This window comes from Pristis pectinata, chromosome 12 (assembly GCF_009764475.1).
Source record: "Pristis pectinata isolate sPriPec2 chromosome 12, sPriPec2.1.pri, whole genome shotgun sequence".
NCBI classification, from domain to species: Eukaryota; Metazoa; Chordata; class Chondrichthyes; order Rhinopristiformes; family Pristidae; genus Pristis; species Pristis pectinata.
In genome coordinates this window covers 19,010,388-19,035,421 of record NC_067416.1, presented here as the reverse complement: position 1 = coordinate 19,035,421, position 25,034 = coordinate 19,010,388, and the positions used below count along the sequence as shown (strand labels likewise).

General features: G+C 37.3%; 1 protein-coding gene across 2 annotated transcripts in view; it reads left to right on the top strand.

Moving 5' to 3' along the window:
* The window catches only part of LOC127576950 (fibroblast growth factor receptor 2-like), a 78,118-nt gene that overhangs the window by 51,080 nt on the left and 2,004 nt on the right, over positions 1–25,034 (top strand). The window contains exons 7-17 of one of the 2 annotated variants that reach the window (XM_052027776.1): positions 194–384; positions 2,308–2,452; positions 4,401–4,597; positions 11,707–11,855; positions 14,487–14,608; positions 15,025–15,135; positions 16,608–16,798; positions 17,669–17,791; positions 20,883–20,953; positions 23,563–23,700; positions 24,550–24,655. In XM_052027776.1, the coding sequence (XP_051883736.1) occupies positions 194–384; positions 2,308–2,452; positions 4,401–4,597; positions 11,707–11,855; positions 14,487–14,608; positions 15,025–15,135; positions 16,608–16,798; positions 17,669–17,791; positions 20,883–20,953; positions 23,563–23,700; positions 24,550–24,655 (1,544 nt within the window). Of the gene's footprint in view, positions 1–193; positions 385–1,479; positions 1,631–2,307; positions 2,453–4,400; positions 4,598–11,706; positions 11,856–14,486; positions 14,609–15,024; positions 15,136–16,607; positions 16,799–17,668; positions 17,792–20,882; positions 20,954–23,562; positions 23,701–24,549; positions 24,656–25,034 lie in introns of both variants that reach the window. The other variant, XM_052027775.1, reaches the window with a different exon arrangement.

The window sequence follows — 25,034 nt, the reverse complement described above, 5'->3', positions numbered from 1 at the left end:
TCCCATCATACTACTTGGCTTTACAAAAGGGAAGGGAGAATCAAAGAGAAACTTCAGTACAAGCTTTATTTTACCAAGCACGCAGTAGTTTCCTGTTAACTGTATGTTGTTTGTTCCTGTTAAATGTATGTTGTTTCATTCAGTGTTTCATGTACTAATATGAAGTATACTTGTTTTCTAAAATTTATTTCAGAGCGGTCACCCCACAGGCCTATTCTTCAAGCAGGATTGCCTGCTAACAAAACAGCATTGGTGGGAAGTGATGTGGAATTTGTATGTAAAGTATTCAGTGATGCCCAGCCCCATATACAATGGCTGAAGCATGTTGAAAAGAATGGCAGTCGATATGGTCCGGATGGAGCTCCTTACGTCAATGTCTTAAAGGTTTGAGAACTCAAAGGCTTTCTGAACGTGATAATTGTGATGAGTGACATTTCTTATCAATAAGGGCAAAGTATATCCATATTTTTAAATATTTGCCGATATCCAATTTGTTTTAAATTGTATTTAATTCTGAGTTTAATCCCAAGGATTTCTTATTTAGAGTAAATTATTTTTCTTCCAAAGTTCTATTTCCATGACAGCTAAAATATATTTACATTTCAACTGAGGTTAAAACATTGTACAGTCCTCTTAGATCTGATTGATCTGTCATGTAAGGTAGTCCATTGGGCTTGTTCCAGTGAGTTGCTTGCTATTCTACATATTCTTAAATGGAGTGGCACAATGGTCCCCGAAGCTTTCTTCTGATCTAGGAGGCCCTGTGCAGATCAGAACCGAAAATAACAAGCTACACCCCATGACTTTGACAGCTGGGTGAGCCACACCTGCAGGCTTAACCTGCTGTCAAAATGATCAATAGACAAAATAAAAAATATTTTACTATTTATTTAAATTCAAATATTTATAAAGATTTAAAATAATTGAAAACATTTAAAAAACATGTAAAAAAAACAATAAATACTGTTTTATTTTAAGTCACTTCAATTCATTACCTAAACTTTATCTCTCTCAGAGCTATTTCTCTCCATTGAAATAAAGGGAGTTGCTAATCAAGTGTAGGTCTAATCTATGGACTTCCCGACTTAACTACTGGAACACTAAGGAATTAGATGCTCTGCCTGGTGGACTCCATGAGTTTTCACTGTAAGAACAAAGTTGGAAAGACAGTGATCAGACTTCAGAAATGTTTTGGATTGGTGATCTGACCCTTGCTGAAAGAAAGATGCAACACTGGTTTAAAATGTGCCAAATAAACTGGTATAAACTATTCATGCAGGATCATCCATTCAGTGATTTTTTTTCACAATCCTTTTTTCCTTCAGACCACAAGATTGTGGGACATTTTCATAAATAAAATAGTTTTCTTTATTTCATAAAGTTATTTCATATGGAGACTGATGCTGGTGGTGGGATATTAGCTCTGTTCATACCAGAACAGCAATGATATTGTTATCTTCTGTTATTGGTTTGTTCTAGCACTCGGGGATAAATAGTTCCAATGCAGAAGTGCTGAATCTGTACAATGTGACTGAGGCGGACAGTGGCGAATATATATGTAAGGTCTCCAATTATATTGGAGCTGTCAATCAGTCTGCTTGGCTCACTGTTGCTCAATTCTCCCCAAAAGGTAACACAATTACAAAAACAAAAATCACAAAGCTCTGCCCATGGTAAATGAATTTGGGAAACAGCTGATTCATGCTGGGAGACGCTTGGAAGATTGAAAGCAACTTACGGAATCTTTGGGCTTTGGGTTATTAATAGTTTCTTAACTTCCTTTCCAAGATGCAACTTTATGCACGGTAGACATGGAAAAATATCCACAATATGTGGCCAAACTCTCCATAACTGTACAGTTCAATTTTTTTTATCAATTAAACTTTCCCTTTTTTCATCACTATATAATTTTTCATTCTCCTGTGGATTTTCATTGCACCTTTTCATTAAGATCATTCTACATTTCCTTTCCCATTTGTTTTACCTCCTTTTTCATTTTATCCAATTCCTTTTATTCTAAGTAGAAAATGATAAAGTAAGAAAATATTGTGGCTCTATTTTTCCATGAGTTAAATTGCATGCCTAGAAGGGTGAGTTAAGATGGTGATGGGTATCTGATTATTCCATACAAGCTTGAAGTTGGGCGCAAGCTTTGGATGAAGGGTTGTGGATAGGTACATAACTCCATCAGGTTGCTGCACCTCTGCTGTTAAGCAGCAATCCCTTGGTTTGTTGTCCCTGTCCACAAATATCTGATAATGTCTTGCTTGTATATTTTTTTTGTTTTTGCTTTCCTTTTTCTTCTAGACTGCCGGTGTTAATACTACGGACAAAGAAATTGAGGTTCTCTATTTACGGAATGTAACTTTTGAGGATGCTGGGGAGTATACATGCTTGGCGGGTAATTCTATTGGGATTTCTCATCACTCTGCATGGTTGACAGTTGAGTCAGGTACATATGGCTTTCCTTCAATGGTTAATCTTTCACCTAAAGCAAAATTGACACTGCTTTCTAAAGAGGAACTGGCAGGAGAACTAAAATGCTAAAATCCCATTGTATCATACATATATATATATATATATATATATATTGCTTTATTATTATAGATGGAAAATTGTATATAATTATAATGTATTTGATTAAATAATTAAGGGGAGAGTCACGCTGACAATTGCTCTTTTTGCCAATGTAATGCCAGTTCCCCTCTGTAATGGAGCAGTGTTACTTCTTGGGAACTCATTCAATGAATCAACTTTATTTCTTCATTGATTGCATGTATTCAAAATGAGGTACTGATTCATTTGCAACAGAGGGCATGGAAAGTCTTACTGAGCATGTTGAAACTGATGCTGTTTCTCTCTCTTAAGAAATGGTCATCAGTGGTATTTTTAACTGATAATTGGCCGGAAGAAAGTTGGCACTATGCAACTAAGTTCAGACGAAACTTTCCCAATTATTGGTCCTCAATAAACTGCACCTGCTCGGTAATTCCCTCGTAAAACTTCAATTCTGTTGGACAGTGATGGTTATCGGATTTGCAGGATGCAATGACAGCTAATCTTTTCTCCCTGGAGAAAGGGACCTGTTAACCACTCTGTTTGATCTGAATGAAGTGTTGAGGTTTTTCACCAAACACCATGATTGTCTCTTTAAGAATGCTACAAACCTTTTCTGTAGTCTCTAATTTCACAGACAATCAGGCAAAAACCTTTGCACAGCTTGCTTTCACTAGGAATCTGGGACTGTTCGTGGTTTTATTTGCTTCTTGTTTCACCTTAAAGCTTTCAGAGGGCATTTTATGCTTGGTAGCTTTTGGCAGTACTACTTGTTATGGATGGCAGAAGCTTAAATAGCATTCATTATGCTAAATATGTTATGCTGTAGATGTAAGTTAATGATAAAATTTAAGGCACTGTCTAACATTGAATGTTTTCTGCTTGTGAAATATATATGAAACTACGTAACAAAATATTTATCACTCTAACAAAAGCTGGTTCAGGTTTAACCTTTTAGCTGTATGAGCCTTGGACTTTGCACCAGAGCATGTAAAGTCTTAAATTTAACATCAATATTTATTACTGAATGTAACAGTTGTAGTGGAAAAGATTTCTGTATGTTCAAGCTGAAAAAATTATTAATGTATTTATTTTTCAGTTTTGTACTTGAATTTTAACTTTTGTTTGTTTTTACTGCTATTATCAGTATTCACCCAACTGCTAAAAGAGCTGGAAGCTGTTTTTTTCCAAAAGCACTCTTACCAGTTTAGCTGTAATCAAATTTTAAGAATTGCAAAAACAGGACAAAGTCGCCTTGCTCTATGTCTCCCTAATTCTTTGCACCCTATGTCACTCTAGAATTTAATGCAATGGTACACCAATGCTATTATCATACTAGAAATATGTACTTGTGGTCTTCCTCAGCCCCTGGTTTCCTCCCTCTTCTTGTGGAGACATATGATTCCATAGACATCTGCAGACACCCAGTATCTCAGCTCAATGGTTTTGCTTAATGTGTGGTCCTGGTGAGTCTGTCATGGTAGTATTGCAGCCAAGTAAGGTTTTCTCACTTGGTGTCACTGGTAGTGAACAGAAATGGGAACTTCTCCTTTGTGCCATAGCACGCTGAGGTCCTTTCCAACAAGACTGGTGTTGTACCAGTATGATAACCTAATTCTGTGGAAGCAGAAGTTTTGTAGTTGTAGATAGCTCTATATCATACTGGTGTGCATTTTACCTATGGCGCTATTTAAAAGGCCTTCACTTTTTCTTCTTTATATTGAAAATGTTCTGAAAGGATAAGGTTGCTACAGTTAATAGTGTGTCATTTCTATTTCAGTTGCCTTATCATGTGTGAATCTGTATGCTAATATCTGACAATTGTTTCTTCACGTGTAATCCAGTTCCTGAAGACAAACCAAAAGGGTTGACCTCTCCTGACTATCTGGAAATAGTTATCTATTGCATTGGTGTTTTTGTAATCGCGTGCATGGTGCTGACGGTTGTTATTTGTCGCATGAGGAGCACTGCCAAGAAGCCAGACTTTAATGCCCAGCCGACGGTGCACAAGTTGACCAAAAGTATCCCTCTGCGCAGACAGGTAACAGAAAGTAGATAAGAGAGTTCAAAAATCTTTACTTGACATTTATTATTCATTATTACTAGACACTCCAGTCATGTCTTAGAAATGATCACACAAGTTTCCCTTCTTCAATAGCAGTAATCAAAGCATTGTCCTTCTTTTAATTGACCTCTGTCTTTGCCCGCATTTCCAGTGCCAAACTGTTTACCCCCTCATTAAGGTTCTTATTAAATAACTGCTCATTTTACTAGTATGCAGTAAATGCTGTTCACCAAGAAAAGTACTTGTCTCAATTGCTACCTATTTCATGAAATTAAGAAAATAAGAAAAAAAAAGTTTTTGTTTTTGTTCTGGAATTTTTTCTGCTGATGGATAGGATGTTCCTATTTTATTAACAATTTTTAATTTGTACCTTAGATGATAAAGGGATGAACATTCCAAGAACATTTCTTATCGCTTAGGTAGAAGTTTTGTTTGTTACCATTACAGAACTGTACTCCGTATAGTTACATTCCATGTACAGGAAAAGAATCCAAATGCTGGAAAATGGGTTGGAATTTTGATAGCATCAGAATAATGTGTGGAATTCCTGTTCCACCACCACTTATGCTCTTGTGAGATCATTAAATCATCCAGTGTTGGAGAAGGGTCTTCAGATTTGGAGAGTTGCCACCCACTACTTGTAGGAATATTGCAAAATGGTTGTAGCTGTTGTATTGGCAAAATCTCATGCCTCCAACTCTTTCACTATACCCCAAATGCCTAATTTCCACCAGAATCCTATCTGTTTTCTTCTGAAGGATTTCAAAATTAAACTTGTTCCTTTTTAATCCATGATTTCTCAACATGCCACATCAATGTATAATTCAGTGATTGCATGTTCATATGGCACTTAGGCATCCTGCCTTTAGCAGGATTTTCTCTGAGCTCCAAATAACTCTGCATTAACTCAGTTGTATCAATGGATATTCTGCTTCACCAGACTTTCAACAGCAGAGGCATTACCCTGAACTTTGCATCTTCTGGTTTAACTATGTTGGTGGCATAACTGAAGTGCAGGGGATAACATCAGATGGCTGTACTATCTTGGTTTTGAGTCAGGAATTCTGGATTGGATAATATAATGTAGACCAGCAATATGGCACAAAACTGAAAGTACTGGAGTTGTCATTTTATTGATTGAGATGTTACATCAGAATACATTTGGCTGATTGACTCGGGGTGGATCTTAAACATCCCAACATCTATTAAAAGGGCATTGATTTCCAGATTTTTCCTTCAATCAATATCACACAGATTTGCTGATTATCTGTCTCTATCCCTTTTGTAGGAACTTGCTGCATGCTACCTTGATGTTATATGTTTATCTGCATCAGTCACAGAGCTTTAAAATCACTCTTATATGCAAATATTAATCTTTATTTTTGTGAGAAAATGACAGTTTTAAATCCCGTACTGCGTGTTGCAAACTGAGAGGGTGGGCAGTTATGCCCATCTGGGCCCTAATGGCCCAGAGTTACCAGGATGAGCAGTTGAGATAGCCCGGATTTTTGAGGGTGGGCAATTGAGATGGCTCAGGGTTATGAGGGTGGGTGGTTCAAATGGCCTAGTGTTACTCATCTGTTCAAAAGGCATAAAGACTCTGCCATCCAAGATTTTAATTTGGCCTTCTGAAAAGGCAATCCAGTCAAAGTTTGTGGGTCATCAGGACCCGCCATCTATTTTAATTTAAACCAGACTGGGGAAGTCACTGCAACATTCCCACCAGGTGAACATCAGGTGTGATCTGCCAGAAAGAAAGTGAGTACCAAAATGATTTTTTTTGTCCATCTAGAGCCAAAGCCATTGTGCTACTACAAGGAAAGCTGTGCCTCTGTTTCAGATCGCGTTGTGCTCTCTCACCCCACTTTCAGCCAGTTAACAGAATCAGACCCATTATTGCAAAGGGTTTGGAAGAAAGTGGTTTTGTATTTTTTATGCAAATCTATTTGGTATAGACCATGGGTGCCAACAGTCAGTTCAAAGGAATTATCTGGTAATTAGAAGTAGAGTGGCAGATATCCGGCAAGAGTTAAAATGTTAAGAGATAAGAGTCAGATCTTTTCTGCATTTTCAAATCTTCCTACCTTCCACATCCTGGAATTTATATATGTAATACAGTTATTTGAACATATCCATTGTCTTCGCCCTTTGAAATACTGCTGAGATGTGACCAACATGCCACATTATGTTTACTTCCCATGTACATTCTCAGCTGGGGACCTCTCTGCCAAACTGGAGCTTTCCCTGATTGTGCAGTCAAATACAGTGAATCCAAAGCAGGAAAAGGAATGAAATTGTAAATATTAGTTCACATCCAGCTCTGTGATTTTGCACCTAAACTAACAGTGTGCCTCCAGGCTGCCCCTGTCTCTATCTTTCATGAATGATAAAACCACAATGATCTCATGGGCTCTGTTAAAGGCGCTGCTTTGTAAATAAATCTTTTTAAATAGGTTCCATGTTGCTTACCTATAAGTTGCAAATGTCTGCCAAATTTCTTTAAAATCTTTTTTTTTCACTTTCCTGTTTTCCAGTTAAATATTGAATTAATGCTTGGAAAATTACTAATGGAAATTTTGCTTTAGAATATGGCTTTCATTTTTAATCTTGATGTGGTCCTTTAGCCCATAAATGGTTAAAAGTCTTAATCCCTACTTGCTGCACATGGTGCAACCCTGGTGACAGGATGTGATAATACCAAAGGAATTCTATGTATGCATGCATGACCCCATTCTGTCACCTCCAACTGCCAGATGTCACCCCAAATTACATATCATTTGCTTTTTTTTTCAGTCTTAACAGTGTAAATTAATAGTTGTTTTTTAAAGTAAGCTTTATTAAGGGTGCATATTAGGATTTTTCTTGTTAAAAGTGATTCTATTTTATTAAGTTGGCATAAGAAACCACTTCAATCTTTTTAGTGGTATTTGAGAGAGAGGATCTGTTGTCAGTAACAACGTTGATTAGTGGAAGCAATTTATACTCAGTTATATTTGATAGTTTAACTACTCAGTTTTCTGTTGCAAACTGTGCTGGACAAGAAATTTACTGATGGTGTTTACAGACTTTATATGCAAACATTCTTCCAAGCTATGTTCTTGTTGTATTGGTCAATATACTTCGTTTGCAGTAATTTTCTTGAAAATTGATCTGTTTATCAGTGAAGTCTTCAGGATATTCTGAAGATGTACAGTTTTATAGACATTTACATTGTTTCTTTTAATTTGTAATACTTGATTAGCAGCAGTACTTTTAAGGGAAATACTGTAATTTCAAAAATTTTTAGAGATTATACCAGGAAGCTAGATTTTGGTACTTTTTTTTAAAGTGGTCTTCTGGTTTCATCAAATTGGTATTTTCCTCATAGTTTTCATTTAAATGATAAGTTGAGGCAAAAGAGGTTCAGTCGATATATAACTCCCCCAGAAAACTACGAGTTCTTGGACATGAGCAGTTTAAATAATTGTGAAAGTGGGAGCTAATTCTCATTTTCTAAAAATCAGATGGTGGACTTACAGAGAACATCAGGTGGAAATATTTTGTTAGCATTTATCGTCATAATTTTCAATGCACTTTTGGTTCTCTGTAAGTAATCATTAACTGCTTTTTGCATTCATTAGTTAAAACAGGGGACCCTACACAAAGTGCATGATGATTGCTTTGTAATCGTATATACGAATATAAGTCACGCCGTACATTTAGAGGAAAAGAAAACATAATGTAAGGTGAAGTTGTGGAAAAATTTCTTGTCTGGATAACCTCCAGGAGTTTCAAGTACTCGATTACAAACATTCACAGCATGTGTGTTCCAAGAGCTGCAGTCAATGATTTGGGTTAAAACATATGATAGAAATTACAACCAAATGTGCCATAGGTGGTTGTAGCACTGCCAATGAACTGGTGTAATGGACTGGAAAAAGAAAAATAACCAAAAATGATATAAACGTGGATTCAAAATATGCTTCTCTCCCTAAAAAAAATTATTTGGCATATACTGTATTTAATGTCAAGAAGTAAAACAATATATTCCCTGTTTCAGTCCTATTCAAACATGCTCCCTCATCTCTTATTTTGTTACATTGATGACTATATGTTCACTACCTCAAGCTCTCGTACAGAATTCAGAAGATTCATCACCTTCGACAACTTCCATCCTGCCCTCGCTTTCACTTGGTCCATCTCTTCACTACCAAATCTAGAGCCCATTGATGGAAGGTAGAATGAGGCAAAAAAAGGGAAGCTTGTATCAGGCATTGAGAAATCAATACTGCAGAATGCCTAGAAGAGAAAAAAGGGTAGAGGCGAAATTAAAACAGAATGAAAGTAGGCAAGTAAGATCAAAGAAAATCCAAACACATTTTATAATTGCATAATGCCAAAATGGTAGGGGCTAGAAAGGTAACGTGTTGACGTGCAGGATGTGTATAAATCCTTAACAATTCATGGCTGTTTTCTCAAGAGGGTGCTACCAACATCATCGCTAAGGAGGAAGAGTAAGAGAAGAAGAATTAATGAGTTAAGCAACTTTGAAAGTAACTAAATCATCAAGCCCAGGTGAAATATATCCTGTAATGTTAAATGAAGCAGGGGAGTAAATTGCAGATGCTCTGACCATTGTTTCCCAATCCTCCTCAGCTATAAGAGTGGTGCCAAAGGACTAGTGGACATTGTACTATTAATAAGATAGGAAGGTATAAACCAAGTAATCACAGGCCAGTTGGTTTAACTTAAGAGGTGGGCAAGTTATTAGAGTCCATTCCAAGGAACGGCAATGGCTTTTCTTTAGGAATGTATGGATTAATTAAATGCAGCGTTACATTTAAACAACTTGGTTGAACTTGTTGAGGAGGATTCGATGATGGTAGTATGTTTGATGTAGTCTCCGTAGATTTTAGCAAGGCTTTTGAGAAGGACCCACATGGCAGGCTGGTCAAAAAGTAAAAGCCCATGGGATCAAAGGAAGAGTGGCACAATGAATCACAACTGGCTCAGTGATAGGATGAAAGGCTAATGATTGACAAAAATGGTATTTATGATTATAGAAGATTTATTGACAAGAAGGCCATCCGGCCCATTCTGTCCTTGCCTGTAAATAAAAATAAAGCTAAAAATGTTTTTGTAACTGGAGTGTTATTTCCAGTGGGGTTCCAGCAGGGCTCACTACTTGGTCTCTTCCTTGTGTTTTTGCTAATAATTTATGTTTATGTGTAGGGGAAATAATAATGAAGTTTGCAGATAATACAAAAAAATGGCTATGGGGTTGAAAGGGAGGAGGAATACTTTACCCTGCAAAGATAAAGTAAAAAGACATGGATGGTCCAGTCAGATGGACAAGGAAGTGGAAAATGGAAGTTAATGCAAAGAAGTGTTCACCATGTTAGGTACAGCTTTGTGGGCCAAAGGGCCTGAATTGTGCTGTAGTTTTTCTGTGTTCTAAATGTGAGGTCATGCATCTGGAGATGTGATTTGAATGGGACTAAAGGGAAAAGGTTTAAGGTGAGAGGAGAAAGTTTAAAGATTTACGACTCATGTTCTTTTACACAGAGTGGTAGGTGCCTGGAACCTGCTGCCAGGGGAGGTGGTGGATGCAGATACAATAGTAATGTTTAATAGGCATATGGACAGTCACATGAACAGGCAAGAAATAGGGGGATACAGGCTTAGTTAGATGGGATTAGTTAGATTGGCATAGATGGCACAAACATCGTGGGCCAAAGGGCCTGTTCCTCTGCTGTACTTTTCTGTATTCTGTGTGCAATGAGGCAAGGATACTTGGATATAAGAATAATTGGAGAATACCGAGAGGTAGGGAGGAAGAGAGGGACTTTGGAATATTTGTCCTCCGATCCTTAAAGGAAGCAAGACAGGTTGTTAAAGTGGTTAAAAGGTATACTGGATACTTTATTAGCTAGGACATAGAATATAAAGGCAAGGAGGTTTTGCTAGAATGGAAACTGAGGGGAGATTTACTGAAGCGTATAAAATTATGAGAGGCAAAGGTAAAATAAATAGGAAGGATATATTTACCTTTGAAGGTGGATTAAAAAAGATGGCACATATTTAAAATTGGTAGAAGGATTAGGGGGGAGTTGAGGAAAACACTTTTCAATCTGATGATGCTGAGGTCTAGAATTTCCTGAAAGAGTGGTAGAGGCAGAGATCCTCATCACATTTAAACAGTACTTGAAGGTTACATGAAGAACCAAAACTTGCAGAGCTACAGGCCAAGTGTTGGAAGGTGGGATTAGACTAAGTAGTTTTATTTTACAGGCAAGGACACAATGGGCCAAATAGCCTTTTTGTCATAAATTTTCTATCACCATAATACAATTTTTGTGCTATTCTATGTCTGTAAATATCTATAAACAAGTTAATTTTGTCAACTGTCTGTATAGTTCTTCCTAAATATTGTGATTCATTTGACTTTGATAGTTACTTGTGGCAAAGTTTTCAAAATCCAAAAACACTTTAAACACAAAGTAAGCTTTTCTAATTCTAAATTTGAGATTGAGATGTCCAGCTGAAAGTTTGAAACTGAAGCCCATTTGGCGTGATTTTTAAATATTATTTTCCTTCGTGAGTTTGGCTGGATTAATGGATGCAATTTTTGTATTGTGTATTGTCTGCACTGGTGCATCTGTATACTGACCTGCTGAGGTAAGATCTTCACTTGAGAGATGTGTGATGACTGAAAACCAGAGACTAGCAAAATAGACCCAAATAAATCGGATAAATTTGAGTAAGGCTGCAAATTGCTTTACTTCCCAAAATCTAAAATTGCCTAAAATTGAAAATGTATTTTACTTCACTTCCTGAACAACAAGTACAGTAATCCTATGTAAATGTTAACTAGCTGAGTTAAGCACCTGAGTAGAGCAGGGATTAATAAGAGGTTACTCAGTCCAGGTGCAGTAGCGGAGAGGCCCAGCTGAAGTACTTTTTTTTACCAAATTCACCCTATATATTTTTGCAAGAATGGATGTAGATGTTAAGACAATAGCCTAGTATACAAATATAATTGATTGCACTATGTTGTGACAGTGGGGATCATCAGCATTTTGTTTCTTCACTGCTGCTGTAAACAGGTTTCAGCTGATTCGAGCTCCTCCATGAATTCGAACACTCCCCTGGTAAGGATCACTACACGACTCTCATCTGCAGATGCACCAATGCTGGCAGGAGTTTCAGAATATGAACTCCCAGAAGATCCAAAATGGGAATTTTCACGAGACAAGTAAGTACCCATTGGGATTTTGTTCCCTAATTGTTTGCCCAAAGCCATCAAATTCATCATAAGTTTGAACTTAGAAACGTCAGATTGTTTGAGACACATTTCATCAGTCATCAGATGATTAGTGTATATGTAAATCAAGAAGACTGCTAGAAATAAAAACAGAAATACTGGAAGGACTCATCCAGTCAAACAGCATCTGTGGCAAAAGTAAACAGTTAACGTTTCAGGTCAGGGACCTTTCCTCGATTTTTGTTTCAGATTCCAGCATCTGTAATTTTATTTGTTTTCCAGGCTGCTAGAATTGTTGGAGCTTGCTAAAGTCAGATATCCAGGAGATTTCTCCTCTCTTTGCATAATGTCATTGGACCTCTATCTTGAGAGAGGAGTCTGGTCCTGCTTTAGAATATCATGCCACAGATGGGCTGTCTGAAGTGCATCACCAGAAGTGTTGGCATGTTCTATTCAAATTCTGGACTGGGGTTTGAAATAAGGATCTTCTAATCCAGATTATAAATATCTTGTGATTTTAATTTTGGTTATTTTAATTTTCAAACTCATCACATAGTAAGGGACTGCAGACACATGAAATCTAATTCTGTTTACACTCAGAAATCAGTATGTGCATTTACAGAAGCAAATGCAACTCCTCCATATAGTATCTATGAGCAGTGCTATGGCTGTGGCGAAGGTTGCTTTAGTCTTTGTGACCAGGACGTGTGGGCCAACCTTGGAAGCCCCCAATTTTGTATTTAGATTTTTACCCAAGTATTGTGAGGTCTTTCTGAGGAATATTACCTATTTGGCATAGAATGGCATTTTTGTTTTTGCTGTGAACTTTTGCCTAATGGGAACTGCGCTGATTGTTTAAACTATTTGTTCTTAAAGTAACCATTGAAGATTGGACTTATCTCTCTCAATCAGCTTGTATTTGAGTTACCTGATCCGGTATTAAGTTTAATGCATCATATACAAAGGAGAGGAATAATTGAAAATAAATACAAGTATTGAAGGTGGCAATTGCTGTAAAGCAATTTTCATAATTTTAACCAGAGGGGCAAGTAATATTTAAATACTGAATGATTTAGTGAACAAAAAAAACTCTCCAGTCTGTTATAGCAAGAACTAAATACTTGTGGCCAGGATGCCAAGTATTTTTGGCATATTTTCTGTTCCCTTCTTTCTGCTTGCCACCCCTTCCCCCACCACCAGCATCACTACACACACACACACTCACTAACTCACTGTACACTTTTTTGAAACTATCAAAATGTTTTCCACAGTTTTCTTCCAACAGGACTTGCATACTTTATAGCCAACATCAAAGACATGCAACATTAACCCTGTCCCTACTAACTCAAGCCAGAAAATAGGAAGTGGGAAGAAGCTACACGATTTTGGTGAAGCTACACTTTAGCAGAATGTTTGGAATACCTATCTGATAGGAAATACCTATCTGATATTTTTTCCATCCCATTGAATCATAGACTCCGTACTGAACAGAGTGGATGATCCATAGACTTTTGCCCTGTGCATCTAGGATTAGGGCACTAACTTCACTATACTACTGTCCAGGTATACTCACTTCTCTGATAAAGGAGGATAGCACTATTGATCTCACTGGGGCCAAAATTAGGAACAGGGTATATCCCTGAGCTTGTATTTCTAGTTGATACCCAGGGTGACGATGCACAATAGACATTTGGAACTGTGTGGATCTAAAGATGTAATGGAGGATGGTCAAATCTGAATGGTTATGAGACTAACCTCTAAAACAGTATTCATCAAGGCACAAGATGAAAATGGCATTTATTTACTTGTCTAAGTGGTAGCTTTGTTGTGAGAAAAATCTCTCTGGGAAAGAAAGTATGTAATCTTCTTGGTTTACGTGTTCCCAGCAAGTATTTCAATTAAATGAGTGCCTCTAAAAAGCAATATACTTTAATTAATGCTTGCATTATTCTGGTCAGTACTGCAATCTGTGAACCTACATATTGCCTGGAAGCCTCAGGGGACATATTAAACTTGGAAAATTCTAGTGCATCACATTTAAGAAAACAGTGTTTAACACAAATGTAGGTGGAACAGGTTTGCAGTGAAAGAGAGCTTTGAGAGTCGGCCATGAGATCTTATGTACATTTCCAGCACAATGAAAGGATTGTAGAATTCTGTTGAACACACTATCTATTGGAATTTAAATTGACTTACCTGGAAATGTCAATGTTTGTATAACATCACTGTTTAAAAATACAAGTCTGATACCGATCTTAACTGATATTTCCTCAGTAGAAGTTAAGTTTTCAATAATGTAAAAAGTTCATGCTTTACAAGAACACTGTTGTTCATCAAAAAACTTTAAAAGGCCAATTCAGACTCCAGTTACACTCAGCAATATTGAATTCAAATAGTTTTCTGCTTTCGGTAGATGTTATGGTTTATGAATTTGTCCATGTCTGTTGATACTTATCCTATACTAGATTCTGAGCAACATGTGGGAGTGGTCTGTAAACTTAATTAATGGAGGAATGATTGTCTTTTTTCCCTTAGGATATTAAATCTTCTACATCAACAAAAAATTACAAGCAAAATAAAGTTTGAAATCCATCAGTGCTAATCTTCTGTTTTCACTTACAGGCTGACACTTGGTAAACCCCTTGGGGAAGGCTGCTTTGGACAAGTTGTAATGGCAGAGGCTGTCGGAGTTGACAAAGATAAACCAAAAGAAGCACTGACTGTGGCTGTAAAGATGCTGAAAGGTAAAAGGGGAAACTTAAGACCTCATTTATTTATTTTTTGGAGAGTGAAGCTTGGCCTTCTAAAGGTTAAAGGCTTAGTATTTGACCTCTGCATTTATTTGGTCATCTGAAAATATTTTGACTAATTAGACAAATCCTTGTAAGAAATTCCATGGAATTAAATCTAATAATCTTTTGTATTTCTTCACAAACTAAATAATGACAGGACACTTTATTTTGGAAAGGATTGTAATAAAGAATACAAGCTGAAGGCTATCGAACTAATGAAAGAACTGCATAGTCCATTAAGTATTCCTTCAGGCCACAGCTAATTTGGGAAGAAGAGTTATGCTTGAATGTATTCCCAGATTAACTCTGGTGTATCTGTTTGATTAACTAGTTTAAATAATGTAAAATCTTAATTGCAATCTTCTCAGATGATGCCACAGAAAAGGATCTCTCAGATCTTGTTTCTGAGATGGAAATGATGAAAATGATTGGAAAGCATAAGAACATCATCAATCTGCTAGGTGCATGCACGCAAGACGGTAAGCTGGAGAGTGAGATAGTTTATTCTAAGGTTGATTCTGAAGTAGAAAAGTCTGTATTTTGTAATTTGTAGCATGGATGGATAGAAAAAGAGCTCTTGGCTATGACTCCAGATTTTGGTTGATCCAAATAAAGCTACTAAACAGAGGTTAGAGTCATTTCTTATTGGATGGGAGAAAATGATCTGGTGCAAACGCCACACTCAGCAATTCCACTATCTCCCTTTAGGATAAGAACTGGGCTGAAAGCAGCTTAGTCACTTGTCCCCTCAAAGGAAGCAAAAAAATGCCTGATGGAAAATAAAGTTGGCCATTTATTTGTAATGATAAAAATGATCCAGTCACGGGAGCGTAGCGGTTAGCCCAACGGTTAGCACCAGTGATCGGGGTTCAATTCCTGTCGCTGTCTGTAAGGAGTTTGTACGTTCTCCTGTGTCTGCGTGGGTTTCCTCCAGGTGCTCCGGTTTCCTCCCACATTCTAAAAGACGTACGGGTAGGTTAATTCGGGTTGAAAATGGGTGGCGCGGACTTGTTGGGTCGGAAGGGCCTGTTACCACGCTGTAAATAAAAGTTAATTTTAAAAAATTTTTAAAAAATGAAATAACAACATAGTGAATCCACAGACAGTTTTGCATAGACCATTTGCTTAATTATTCAAGTCAATAGAAATCAGACACATGTATGTATTTGCTGTGTGTCCCTTTTATGCTACTGGTGGAAAAACTAAGCTTCATTCCTATGGACTCCTATTGCTTTCATCCACTCTGCATGGGCCTCATTTTTCCACAGCTTTAAAGTAAAATGAGATGAGATCCAACCTGTGATATATATAACTGAGAAAATAACTTAAAGGCAGGACCAAAGTAAAAGAGTGGAATTTTATTTATTTCAAATGTGAAAGTTATCTTTTTGACTGAAACTTATATCCAACCGCATCAAAGTATATATGCTGAGATAGGGAAAATTGAAATTTGAACTAATAACATTCTGGCAGAAAACAGATGCCAAACATTTTGCAGTATATTTTTAACATTTTCCCTTTGTAAGTGTCTTTCATTGAGATGAGATCATATTTTATTAAAAACATGGGAGGACCAATTATTGCACAGTTTCTTCAAACATGTTTTGACATTTTTTGTAAATTTGCTTTAGGCCCTCTGAACTCCCCGCTGACTCATACATTTAGTAACTGGGAAAAAAAGTGTCTACATCTATAGCTTGAATGATGAAGAAAGTAAAAGAATCATTACCTGTTTATTCATGATGAATGTTGTCTGATCAGGCAAAAAAAAGTAATACATAAATTTTGGAGGAGGGGGTTTAATACCTTGCATTTTATTAAGTTTTTAGTCAACTAGTGTTCATGCCATTGCTTATTTTGATCTTTAAATTAGAAAGTGAGATCTCTATTAAGCATGAGTGTGCATATATTGCCGGCGTGTTTAATTACCTCTATTCTTGTTTATGTCTAGGGCCATTGTATGTAATTGTTGAATTCACAGCCAAAGGCAATCTGCGCGAGTATCTGCGTGCACGGCGTCCCCCTGGTATGGAATATACATTTGACATAAACCGTGTATCTAATGAACAGTTAACATTCAAAGACCTGGTATCATGTACTTATCAAGTGGCAAGGGGCATGGAATACTTGGCTTCGCAAAAGGTATGCAACCTTGAAGTGGACAAATTCCATTGAAATTCGAAATGTATTGTAAATATTTGATAAACTGATACAAATTTACAAAGGTAGCTTTTCAGGTGCAATCTAGATTGCAACCAGATTATCTCTATTAGGACAGCAAACATCTGCTTATCAAACTGCTCTATGTACTGCTGGTAGAAAGTTAAATATTTAAACAAAGGTGTTAACCCTTGTAGAATGTGGCAGCATTATTGCAGTATTCAGACCGCTCAGTTGCTTACTGAAAGTTATATCCATTGGAGAGAAAGAGAACGTAAAAGTGCTATTTGACCCTTGTACAAGTATTTTTGTTTGCTTATTTCAGTAAAAGACACCTGCTTACAGATGTGATGCTCGTCGTCACTCTAAATCTATGAGATTAGGATTTGAAATTAGTTGGACAAAAAGAGAACATTTGTGTTGCTGGTATTAGCACTGACTTCAGCTTCCTTCCCATTTTCAAGCTGTACTCTGAAAATCAACCTATTTTAACTCGCAACTTTTTAAGTGCCTTTTTGAAAAATGTAAGATTGTGAGAGTAGAGAATAGAATTATTAATGTAGGAAAAGGAGCTATTCATCCCAAGGTTATTACCACAAGGTGTTTTATTGAAGATCCCCACCTTTTTCTTGTTCCGTTCCCACCACCAGATTTAGCAAGTCTGTAGTATTGTAAAAAAGTGGTTGGGGAATCCCCTGTCTTCCCATAATCACATTTCTTTCACTTGTACTCACCACTATTGGAACCTTCATTCCCCTTCCTTAGTGTTTGCACCTGAAACGCAGCCACAGGGGCAGCAAGTTTCTGGACCTTACTTTATGCAGGTAAATATTGCACCTTCTTCTGTTTCAGTGTATTCATCGAGACTTGGCAGCCAGAAATGTTCTTGTTACAGAAAATAATGTCATGAAAATAGCAGATTTTGGGCTGGCTAGAGATGTCCACAATATTGACTACTACAAAAAGACAACAAATGTAAGTTTCCATGTCAGTTTACACAGTTGGTGTTAAATGTTGCCTTTTATTCTTTTGCTTAGAATTAAAGCCTTGTTTGTTTTTGTAACAAGCATAGCAGGGCATGAGTTTATTCCCTACATGTTTTTCTGCATGTTCACTTCCTCTTTTGAGTCATGCTACTTGCCTTTGTGGAGGCATTGAATAAAGGTTTAGTGAAATCCTCTTGGTGATTTTTCCATTAAAATTATTAAAAGGCGACTCTGTGCTTGGAGGAAGAAGGTTGGCCTTGGTTAGTATATTACTTCATAGCACCCACAAAAGTACTCAGGTTCTGCTGTAAGAGCTTGGGTAGTTTTGCAGTAGGTCCTGCTTGCTTCTGGTCAGTAGTGATTCCCCAGAATGTTGATGGCAGGAGGACCTGGAATGGGAAAGGGCAGAAGGGGAAATTAGGTTTTAATGCTGCACAGGTTCCCTGATCTATGGAGCAGGTAGATCAGGCCAGTGTAGGTTGTGGGTTCAGGGGGTGCATTCCACAATCAGGCCAGGTAAGTCAAGGAGTGGACCAGGGACCACTACCAGATCAGGAATGAGCTGACAACTGCAATGGACCATGATTGGACTGGAGCTGTGCTACAGGCTGCTAAAGTAAACCACACCATGGTTGGCAAACATTTTTCTTATAATAAACTTCAGAGAACATAATGAGGAATTTATTAAGTAACATAATGTTCAAGTGAAGTGACCTTGCTTTAAATCACGAGGTTTAACAACTTTCAGCTCGACATAATCCTTTTTGAACTGTGTGCTCATAACACAGGTTAAAAATCACACCTTTTGATCCAATTTCTGGCATTAAATAAATGGAAAGTCATATGTACATCAATGAATTCATAACTGCTGGAAACATAGTTGGGGATTGTCATTGGTATTAAGATGAACCACATAAAGAATAGATTAGTTCATGTCTCAATAGATGGGATTTCACCGGGAAATCTTTGCAAACTGTGCAAGATGTTCACAGAACCATCTTTTGTTCATTATTAAAGCTTATAAAACTGGTGCATATTGTACTTCTGTAATCCAATTTCTAGATCCTGGTTTCTATAAGAATCAGGCAGTGGGAGCTCCCATCAGTGGAGTCATGGATATATGCATTTGTGACAGATAAATTGCTGAGAAGACAGTTTTCACTCTTTTTAGTGTTCTCACCACGTACCCAGTCCCAATGTATCTTGGCCAATTTGGTCAATAGTAGTACAGCATGCCATTCAGTAGTGGCCATTGAAGTCCCCCACCTGCTGCATATTCCGTGTTCTTGTTACTCTCAATGCTTCCTCAAAATTGAGTTCAACATGGAATCCTGCTCTGTTAACCGAGGGAGAGTTTTGGTGGTATCAGCAGGAGGTTTCCATGCCCATATTTGACCTGGTGCCATGAGACTTAAACGGATTTCAGAGTCAAAATTGAGATCCTGCTGGGCTTCTTATTGTACACCACTGTGATGCCATCCGTGGTAGGTCTGAACTGCTAGTGCAGATCATTTCTAGGAACATTGGTAGAGGAATTAGGCTGTTGGCTGAAAGATGATTCATTATGTCCATCTCGAGATGTTGCTCAGCTCGTCTGTGGAGCTGCTCTCCTAATTTTGGCTTGCCCTAACTTTACAAGGTCACTGCGATAGTTGTGTCTTTGTTCTGTCTTTCCCTAAATCAAGGTTGGATGACCAATCTCTTATTCTTCCTAGCTTTCCTAGTTGTTTTGTTGGAACTGAACAGCTTATTATTATCTCATAGGGTTCATTGGTAGTGCATCTGGCCTGAGTCAAATTGTCATGAGTTCAAGTACCACTTTGGAGACCCGCCTGTAAAATTCATAAGAGGCATAGAGCAATACAGCACAGATACAGGCCCTTTGGCCCAATGAGACCATGCTGACCACATTGTCCACCTAGCTGCTCCCAAGTTCCTGCATTTGGCCCATGATCCCTCCAGGCCCCTCCCCTCCACGTACCTATCTAAGTGCTTCTTAAATGATACTATTGTACCTGCCTCAACCAGGTCCTCATGTTGGCATTTACCCCTGCACTACTTAGGGAATGCTGCACTGTCATGATTGCTATCTCTCCATTATATCTGGCCTTTCAGAATGATATCAAGTACCACAAGGCACCATTTGAAGGCCAACAGAGGACTATAACAATATTAACAGCTAAGGTTTATCCATTAACAGATCACTAAAGCAAATTGCTTTGTAGTATCCAAATTGGCTTCTTTGTTCCTTGCTACACCAGACAGCTTAGAACAAGTGATAGGCCTGCTCTTAAGCAGGAAGCTACATCTGGTAGAAGAAAACTGGAAAGAAAATATAGAAGTATTTATGAACGTTTAAGTTCCGGACATTTAATGTCTTTAGTTAGTTTGTAATTGCTGAGTGGGCTTGCATAAGCTGGTTTGGCCTGACCATGACCCTGTCACAATCTGCAGGGTCAGTTTCATTGGAATAATTGGGGCAGTTGACCCATGTCTATTGAAGCACAACACAGGCAGCCAGCCTGTGGTGCAGTCGGAATCCGAGGCCACAGCTCTCTAGGTCCAGCTGTTACTGAACAGAAAATCAAAGTAGGAAAGTAAAGTTTCTCTGCAGGGGACTTATTTGATTAACTATGCACATTTTCATCTTTGGTTTATGGGTTTTGTAGAATCACATGGCCCCATGTCTGCTCTCAACCGCAACTATTTCTGAATTCTGTCCTTCAAAAGGGCTGTATTTTGAAACTCTATCCTGTTGAATGACTACTTCTAAGATTGGAGCCTAGGAACTTGAGTGAACCAACCAACTATGTCTTATCTGCCATTCAGTTAATTTACTTCTAACCTGTACCAACTCACTATTTACTCACTGTTGCTCCAAATCCTTTGATACTTACAACTGACAAGAATCTATTGACTCAGCCTTAAGCGTTTTAGTTGACCTGGCATTCAATCTTTTAGGGGAAAACTGTGACAGATTTCCACTGTGTTTCAGTTTTGGTAAAATGCTTATTGATTTCAATTCTAAATCTCCTGCTGTTAATTTCAAAATTATTCGGATATGGCACTTTGTGTTCCAGGGTCGACTGCCAGTTAAATGGATGGCTCCTGAAGCTCTCTTTGACAGGGTTTACACACACCAGAGTGATGTGTAAGTATTGATGACATCACCAACAGGAAATATGATAATCCATTTACCATAGCCACTTCATATGTGCTGCCAGGCTAGAGTACAGCTGACACAAATACTGCAGATTTATGCCTACACAGTTTCATAAGTACAGGTTCCCTCTAGTTAATGAAGAGGTTACATTCGCAAAGAACCCTTTGTTATGTGAAAACTCATATAGTGGGAGGTAGTTTTATATTATTTACAATGGAAAAAAATTCAGCTTGGTACCTAGTACTAAAATTTCTAGTAATCTGTTATTTTTGAAAACATACAAAAAGCATTATATTGAGAAGGCAAAAAGAGACAACAAGTAAATGTTTTCCCACAAGAAAGTGGTGTGAGAGGTGGACATGATCTATTTTTTAGGTGGTGGTGGTGGAGGAGGAGACAGAGACATATGAATCCGGTTTGTCGGATGATGTTGATGTGATTAGCACTGGTTTGGTGGAGGCAGACATTGACAGTTCAAGCAACGTGTTGAGAGAGGACTGTAAATGTCTCTATGCAGAATTGTGAAAGTTCATAATGTTTAGCCCTAAAACAAGATTGCTATACTGGTGCTCACTTAACCTGATTTTTCTGGAGACCCCCATCATTTAGCTGTCTCCTTGAATTAACAGTAATTGAAAAACAACAAATCTGCAGATGCTGTAAATATGAAATAAATGTTCATATATCCCTGTACATACACCTGTAGCCCTTTTCCTAGCAGCAGATTTGTAGAACCAGAATTCCCTGGAGCTATGATTCTCCCATTGGAGATAGATTTGCTAGTTTAAATAACAAGAGTCATTCACTTACACTGGTTTAGAATTTTATTTGAACAGGAATCAATACGAAAATGACTTTAGTTTATCAGTCATGGTGCGGCTTAAAGTCCTTGAGGTTTATCTCCAGGAACCAGATATGTGTTGGTGGGTGGGGAGGAGAATGAAAGTATCAATTTTTAAACCATTGATTGTTTTTATCAGGTAAGATAATCTAGTTTTAATATGGGACTGGAAGCATCAAAGATGGCATTTCTAAAATGTTTCCAAATGTACCTACGGTGCACTGAAAACTGCTGAATTTAAATCTGTAATAGACTTCTCGACTTTTTTCTAAAGTGCTGCTTTTTGCACTAAAAAAATTCCTTGTTTATGATGTCTATTACACTCAGTTATGAAATGAGTCTCACCTTCCTGCATTTGTCAACCAACTATCAATTATCAGATGCTTGCAGCATAGGTTAAAGGAAATGCAGACATCAAAAGTAACAATTTTATGGTAAACTGATAACCAATGCTACTAATCCATTTGACTTCAAAGCGCATTAGGCATTAACCTACTAGTTCCTAACGTTACGGTGAAAGGTTTTATTGAAGGTTACAGATGCAGAACTGGAAAAAGGTTTGCTTGTCAAGCACATACTTTATCCTATCAGCACCTAAACTTCCTAACTTTTGAATTTCAACATTGAAGAACTCATTAACTTGTTATCTGATCTGGACTGTCAGTAAGATTCATAATTTTAAAAACATGGGATCCACATAACTTACTAAAAAAGTGGACCATCAGGTTCAGCAATACATAAAGTGTTGCGGAATATTAAAAAAACATAAGTTTAATAAAAACTCATATGACTTAAAACTGAAACTCATTTGCTGTTTAATAAAAATAAAGGTGCCTAATTTTACTTGCTTTGCATTCTTTTAATGAGGGAAGGAAACATAAATCAAGACCACATTTTCTACAGTAAAATTGTGATCTGATATTCTTATTAAAAGTATGGGGAAATGAACCTGTATTAATCTAGCCACATCTCAAATTTACTAAGAAGTCAAAACTGACCATAAAAAGCAGGAAAAAAACTACAGATGCACTAAATATGAAATAAAAACAGAAATGCAGAAATACTCAAAGTCTTTGGACAGGTACATGCATGAGAAAAGTTTATAGGGATATGGGCCAAATGTGAGCAAATGGGACTAGCTTAGATGGGAATCTTGGTTGGCATGGACAAGTTGGGCCGAAGGGCCTGTTTCCACGCTGTATTACTCTATGACTCTAATAGCATCTGTGAACAGAGAAACAAAGTTAATGCTTCACATTGATAACCCTTCCAAAGAAATTGACCTCCTTTATGCCCTCAGTCCATCTTGGTGCACAAAGTTATGCATTCTGTTACTTAAATACGTGGAGCAAGATCCAAGCCTTATTATCCTAATCTATGTTATGTTAGTCTTTGTTAGCTTAGGTATTAGTATGAATGTTATAAATGGCTTCAAGATCCCCAAGCTAGGAAATGGAAATACCTATTGGTCTCCTGATCATAGTTCCACTGCCCTTGTTCTAAGATATGTGTGACTAGATATCAGGTGAATATAAATGCAGACATCATTGTGATGTTCTGCAACATAACGTTCATATGCAAAACAATCTCCTCAGTGACATGCTAGTAGACAACCATGGAATGTTACTATTGCATGAGACATTGTGCAGATATAGGGGAGAAATATTTGAAGTGAACTGCAGAAAAGCAGGATCATAGAAGCTAGAAGAGAGTAAATGTTCTGGAAAACTCTCACCAATTCCAATAAATTTCACAGATGGTCATTTGGAGTATTGATGTGGGAAATTTTTACCTTGGGAGGATCTCCATATCCAGGCATTCCTGTCGAAGAACTTTTCAAGCTTCTGAAGGAAGGCCACAGGATGGACAAACCAGCTAACTGTACCAATGACCTGTAAGTTTCATAAATCTAGTACTTTGTAAGACAGAACCATGGAAAGTGATGTACTTGGATGACCCAAAAATTGCAGACCACATATTCTGTCTTTCCCTTTACCAATGGGTAAACCTGTGATTGTTACTTCAAGGTCCTGTTCTCAAGTAACAATCATTTTGGTTTATAGTTGTTGCTTATGTAAGCACTAGCCACATCTAATGCTGAATTGAGATCACTCATTATGGATATGGCCAACCTATACCCATGAATCAGACGTTCAGACTCTTACAGTATTTGCCAGGGAGAAACAATCCTTCCTTTTTCTTTATGCAGTTAACCTGCCAAAAAGCTGAACACATTTTGGAGGATGCTCTAAGGTCTTGGTGATCTTTGTTTATAAAGTAGATAGCAATGTAATTGTATGTTAAACAAAGACTTTGCTATTACATCATCAATTAGTTTTGGTCCTTATTCTCGTTTTATTTTAGAAGTAACATTTCCCGAAAAATACAAAGCAATTGACATAATTTCTGAGAATAAGATTTTGGGTCTGTCCAAGCAGGCTACAGTCTTCAGGCTACCTGCCAAAAATACATTAATCTGAAAACTGTCTTGGACATTAATATTTAGGTTAAAAGTCACAGAACTGTGGATATTTTTGATCTCTGAAAGTTGTTGATAGATTAGAACTGAAAAGGAAATTTAGTCACGAATCTTTCTGCTTTAACTGAGCTCAGATAATGTGTGGCCTCAGTGTGGAAAGTTACTTAACAATATCGAGAAAACTTTTATTGTTTGTATTACAATTTGCTCCAACTTAACTGAAAACTGGAACGATTTTAGGAAAAATCCATCTTTGTGCTACAGGTACATGATGATGCGTGATTGCTGGCATGCAATTCCTTCACAGCGACCAACTTTTAAACAATTGGTTGAAGATTTGGACCGAATTCTCAGTTTAACATCCAATGCGGTAAGCTGACTGTACTTGATTAAATGATGTTCTGTGCACATATTTAACACAGTTTAAAGCCCCTTGCACATGTTTATTTCATAAGGATTATAAATTAAGCAAACACAACTCCTTTTTTGCCTCATGCGAAAGTGATGTATGATTATAAATTCAAATATTTTTAATTAGTGCAGTGTGGACTGTTGGGTAAATTTTAATCTTGATTGAACACTCATTGTTTTTAAGAAACACATTTTTAGTGCTGCCAACTAATTAGCACCAACTCTAAGAAAGAGATCAAAGGGCAATAAACAGAGATGATTTCCTGCTGATGGTCACAATCCACAATGGTTACAGTCTGTTCCAGATCGATGAAAGGGTTTATATGACATTTGGCACT